The sequence below is a fragment of the Limulus polyphemus genome, unplaced genomic scaffold, assembly GCF_000517525.1.
Source record: "Limulus polyphemus unplaced genomic scaffold, Limulus_polyphemus-2.1.2 Scaffold5225, whole genome shotgun sequence".
NCBI classification, from domain to species: domain Eukaryota; kingdom Metazoa; phylum Arthropoda; class Merostomata; order Xiphosura; family Limulidae; genus Limulus; species Limulus polyphemus.
In genome coordinates, this window is record NW_013670835.1 from 1 (window position 1) to 5,585 (window position 5,585).

The window sequence follows — 5,585 nt, forward strand, 5'->3', positions numbered from 1 at the left end:
GTTATCATGGTCCAGGACATTTCAGTTGGAACGAAATGAACAACAGTACAAATGACGCTTGTGAAGACGTGTCATTTGAAAAAGCCACTGTTGAAGAAGAAACTCTACCAGGTTTTGAGAAGAAAACAGTGAAGCCGTTAATAAAGTTACTACCACTAATGGGACATTTCCTGATGGAGCAGATGAATCCCACGTGAAGCAGAAGCCAATGAGACGGAAACCAGTAGGAAAGAAGAAACGTCCTGTAAATTTAAGATACTTTGTTGTATTCTAATTTTGTGTTTGTAAATTCTGTACATTTAATTAAGTTATTGTTAATTATCTATTGGTTTAATGTAAGTGGCTATTGTTCGGGACCAACAATACTAAGGTAGGGGCAGGTAGCGGAAGTCACGTGACTCTGGTGGCGTGCGTGAAGAGTTTCTCGAATTATATATCGTTAGTATATTTGCCTTGCAGGAAAAGCTAGAGGGGAGATAGATTGTGAATCGTTGTGATTTATAGCGTGTATTATAAAAGTTGTTAAGTTTAAAGTGACGAGAAACATACTGATTGTGGAACTACTGTGTACTGAAAGTTTGTATCGAGGAAGAATAAATTGGTTTAATCAAGAAAGGACTTGTGTCGCTGAAGATCCTCGAGAAACATACTGATTGTGGAACTACTGTGTACTGAAAGTTTGTATCGAGGAAGAATAAATTGGTTTAATCAAGAAAGGACTTGTGTCGCTGAAGATCCTCGGAAGGAATTTCTACCGGAAACAAACAAGCAGATACGTAACAATATTACTTCAAAGTAAAAATCAAAAATGACATTATATATAAGCTTATATACTCAGAGTTGTTTAACTGTACATAATAGGTGCATAAAAACTATGAAAAAATCAAAGTAATTATTTAACTGAACAATTATTTTACTCTTTATAATTCTGGTATGTTGTAATTTAAATATGAAGGTATATCGTAATTCAAATATGTATTAGCTTCAACTGAGTTACGTCAATTTGTATTTCACTTGTGATGACAATGTAGGTATATTTTTCTGTTGTTTTTTTTTTTATTAATGCACAGCGTATTTTAGCGTTGTAAGTTCGTAAACGTATCCATGACTCACCGAGGGGACATATTTTTAGGATAAAGTGTTATGAGCGAAAGGTTTTAAAAAAGTTAACATTGGTAAAGTTATAGCAAATAAAGTATTTGCTCTATGAAATGCAAAGTTATGAATTTGGCTAACAACGTAAGAAAAACTAGTAACTCCAGCCAAGTGAAAGTTTATAATTATTAAAATAGAAATTAATAAGATTATGATATCGTACAACAAATTACTATCTCGACTAAAATGCAAGTTTATTTTACTTAAGTTACCATTAAAATTATCTAAAGAGATACTAAAAAAACGTAGTAAGAAACAAATTCTGAGGGAAAAGCAGTTTCTTGTTGATTATGAGCTTCAATAGTGTAAAAGATATTTAAATTAAAATACACCAATAATTTAAAAAAAAACTTAGTAATTTTGGTGGTCACTGAACATTAGCAGTTTTCAAAATCAGTAATGTGTAGCCACTTTGTTTATAAGGTTCAAAGATTCATGAGTCATCCTATACATATGCTAATTTTTTTGTTTATTTGATCATTCGAAACTAAAAATAAAGAATATTCGGGACGCTTCAGCGAGCCAAATACGATTGTTGTTAAGCGCAAAGCTGCACAAAGGACTATCTATGCTCTTTCCACCGCAGGTATCAAAACCAAATTTTAGCGTGATAAGCCCTAAGAGCTGAGCTTCCGAGGAGCAAGCCAGATGCGATTTTTAAATTCTGCTTGAGCATAAACTTGTATAATAATTGAATTATGTAAAATAAAGAAATGCAAGTTTATAATGAGAATAGAACTTATCACAATAATTACATAAAGCATCTGGAATTTGTTCCTGATCAAACTCGTAGCAAATATTTTTTCAATGTTGGGTATACATGATATTCTGATGCAATAAATTCTATTACGGACGTTATAGCGTGACTCAACTAAACTTCAACTTCTTTAAATTGGTTTACATAAAAGCTATGTTTTTAATGCTAACGTCAATAATAATAATAGATAATAAATAAATATAAACATATGCAAAATTTGCTTTTTAAGGATTGTTTGTTTGTTTTGTAATTAAGCACAAAGCTACATAATGGGCTATCTATGCTCTGCCTACCACGGTATCGAAACCTGGATTCTAGCGTTGTAAGTCCGCAGACATACCGTTATGCCACTGGGGGGGGGGGCAGCTTTTTAGGGAATAGTTTTGTGTGGACAGTGCAGTTTATTATTCTTAAGAATACAATATTAATATGTTATGTTAATGCAATTATCAAAGCCTTCTTGTGAAAGATTAATAACAAGTGTAACATGTTACGGCTTATGAAGAACTAAGCATTCGTACTTAAAACGAATAACTTATCAATAATTACTTGGGAAGATTTGTTTAAAAGTTCGGTCATGAGCTGGTGATTCACTATATGCACGAATCGTTTTATAATTCAGAAAAACCTGAGATATGTTGGTGAGAATCTAAGAAAAGAGACACAGTTTATTTGCAATTTACGTTGACAATACAAGCATGCTGTTTTCTGGTCTCGCTTATTCTGCGTCTTTGACTTCTCCTGCTTTAAAGTCACTTATTACGTAGGTATTGTACTAACCAAGCTAATAAGTTAATGAGCCACCACATTTACAATTTCCATCAAGATAGCTTATTTTAGAGAGTATACACTAAGAAAAGGGATCAAAATGACTATTATATAGTGACTTTAGACATAGGATTAATAGTATGCAGTGAGCCACTGTTGAAATGATAGCATAAGAATTAAAAGCTTAAAATTCGACCAGTGTTCACCAAGTACTGACCATGGGAATCAGGCTCACTAAGTCATCTTTAGGGTCAAACATCACGTCTGACCAAATTTGTGGCGCTACATATACTGATACTCTGGCAGAAACATTATGTCATTACTGTGTTCATGGTATTACTATCCCACTGGATAAATAGATTGCCTCAACTGAAATTTATAACTTCTTGCATGCCATTATGTCCTCAGAATTCAACATGAAAACAAAAGGTAAAAAAAACAACAACAAAAAACGATGCTTCAGTTCTATCAGTTCCCTTAATTATTTGAATACGTCAGTTAAATCACTCTTGACCTTACCATTTTTAAGGGAGACAACAAGTTAAGAGTTCTCATTATACTTTCACATTCCCCAGAATCATCTTAGTAGTATTCCTTTGATCTCTCTTCAACAACTCATTGTCCCTACTAAGATAAAAGAACGGACATTGCGCCAATACTCCTTAAAAGGCTAATTATTGATTTATACAACGGATCCGTTATTATTATAGTTAATAATATGACAAGCACTACAACACCAATTTATTCGTACATCTAATACATTTAGTTAAAACGCAAAATAAACAAAATGATATTCAATTACACATGGCTTCGTTTATTACGTGAAGGAAACAGCCTGTGATGATACTTTTTTCATGCCACAGGAGAAAGATGAGCGCTAAAATTGCTTGACGTCATTATTAAAGATGGCGAGTTCCAAACTGTAGTGTAGCGATGCAGAGATACACGATTATAACTTATAGTGTAGTAGCAGTGTTAACCTTGCCATTAGTATTTTAACTTTCAAATATTATAAAATTGTTAAAGAGATAGGTACACTGTTTTTAAGGAGCATTAACTAATTCCGAATTGTTAATAACCTTCTTAAGGATTTACTGTCATGGTTTCTGCATTAATTTCTCGTATAGTTATGTAAGTATTACCACTGCTCATTGGCTAGGCTTACGGTTGAAATAAGTTTAATAATAATAATAATATAATGATAGAGTAGTAATAGTATGTTTGACTATGTACTAACTGTATTTCTACCCTAAGTCTAACTCTAAGCCTGTTTTGGTAAGTATCAGCTACTGTCATTAGTACTGGTTACTGAAGTTAATTTTGAAGTTTAATTTTACGATAATTCTTAATCAATATTTAATAAGAAAGTTCAAAATATTTTTTTTTGACATATAGTTGTTACTAAAATGTTCGAACTTAAAAAAAATATAACTAAGTTCGAGATACTATAAAAAGCAACTTAGAATCTTTATATACTATATATTTATAAGATTAACTGTGTGTGTGTGTGAGTGCTATTGTTACAAGTTACAGTTACACTCGGACATGTTAGGTTTATCACTTTATCATATGTTAGAAGTAGAATAATAGTAGTAACACTGCAGAACACATAGTTTGTTCATAAATTTACATACAATTGAATTAGCTGTTTTTATGTTAAGATGTAAAAGTTAATTATATTGTGAAAATGTTTATATTTTAGCAGTGTTGGTAGTTGTTAATTGTGTGATCAGTTTTTGCCTAGAAATCCGTGGACTCATTATTGTAATATACATATTAAAATGTAAGAATACAATAAAAGTAAAGTTATAGAGGGTTCATCAAGATCATCCTTAAGCCAAAACATAAATATTTTAATCTAACTTAAATATATCATGTCTATCTATCCACCAAAGACTGCATGAACATTCCACAAATTTACCACCAGACAAAAAAAAAAGATTGATCATTTTGTAGAACAAATTTTGTATCTGGGCTTCCCCAGTTTAAACATCAAACATGTAAGACTGTTAAAGGTTTGGAATCCATAAATCCAGATGATGTTTTATTAAAAAAACTAGGCAGTAAAACTAATAAAAGGTGACAAGTTTGTATATAAAAAACTTGCACACAACTGAAGTTAAGGCAATGTTAAATATATATATATATATAGGAAAACTTGAATATCAGACTATTCTGTTTTTTACTACTTTCTTCTACCAGTTTTATGACTTCAAAGGTCACTTTTCAGGATATAATTTTACTGAGAATGTTTTTTCTTTTCTGTAAATTTTAGTAACTGTTTTCATGGTTTCACAATTTCTACACTAAAATGAACATGCATATACATATTCCTCTTAGTGTTAACAATCTGGTCAGTTCTATAGACAATGCCAATGAGCATGGGTGGGAGTTGGGACCAAAATGTGGGAGGAAGAATGCATCTTTTTTCTTTTTAGGACACTTAACCTAAACATTTTGTGACACATCAGTGATAATACTTCAATTCATTTATAAGAAAGAATGGACAAGATGGAAAGAATAAAATGACTCCTGGTTAACAAGCATCAGTCATTGAGGTAGGCTGAAAGCTCTAAACATATACTTGAAAAGCATAAGGATTTATAGAACTTAGGTATTTGAATAAGGCTAGGCTTAAAAGTATTTTTGTTTGTAACCCTAAACTGATTTATAATGTGGGTAGGTAGGTAAATATTTTTTTTTTATTTGGCAAAATAAATTTTGGAAATACCACTTGTTCAATTATTACCTAAAACATAATGTGTTAAACCATGAATAAAATTACTATCAACATTTATTCTATGAAAAGAATTACAGAAATTTCAAATTTTTTTGCAACACAAATTTGCTGGTCAATATATAATTAGTTCTAAGTCCAAAGAGCATTATACAGTTATATTTGAGT

The 5,585-nt window shown here is 31.3% G+C and overlaps 1 protein-coding gene across 2 annotated transcripts in view; it reads left to right on the forward strand.

Annotated features, from left to right (window-relative positions):
- The first annotated feature begins 3,569 nt into the window (after positions 1-3,569).
- LOC106472295 (receptor expression-enhancing protein 1-like) overlaps positions 3,570-5,585 on the forward strand; it is a 47,232-nt gene continuing 45,216 nt past the window's right edge. The window contains exon 1 of one of the 2 annotated variants that reach the window (XM_013932928.2): positions 3,570-3,811. In XM_013932928.2, the coding sequence (XP_013788382.1) occupies positions 3,780-3,811 (32 nt within the window). In that variant the 5' untranslated portion in view covers positions 3,570-3,779. Of the gene's footprint in view, positions 3,812-5,178; positions 5,239-5,585 lie in introns of those variants that run through there. The other variant, XM_022400895.1, reaches the window with a different exon arrangement.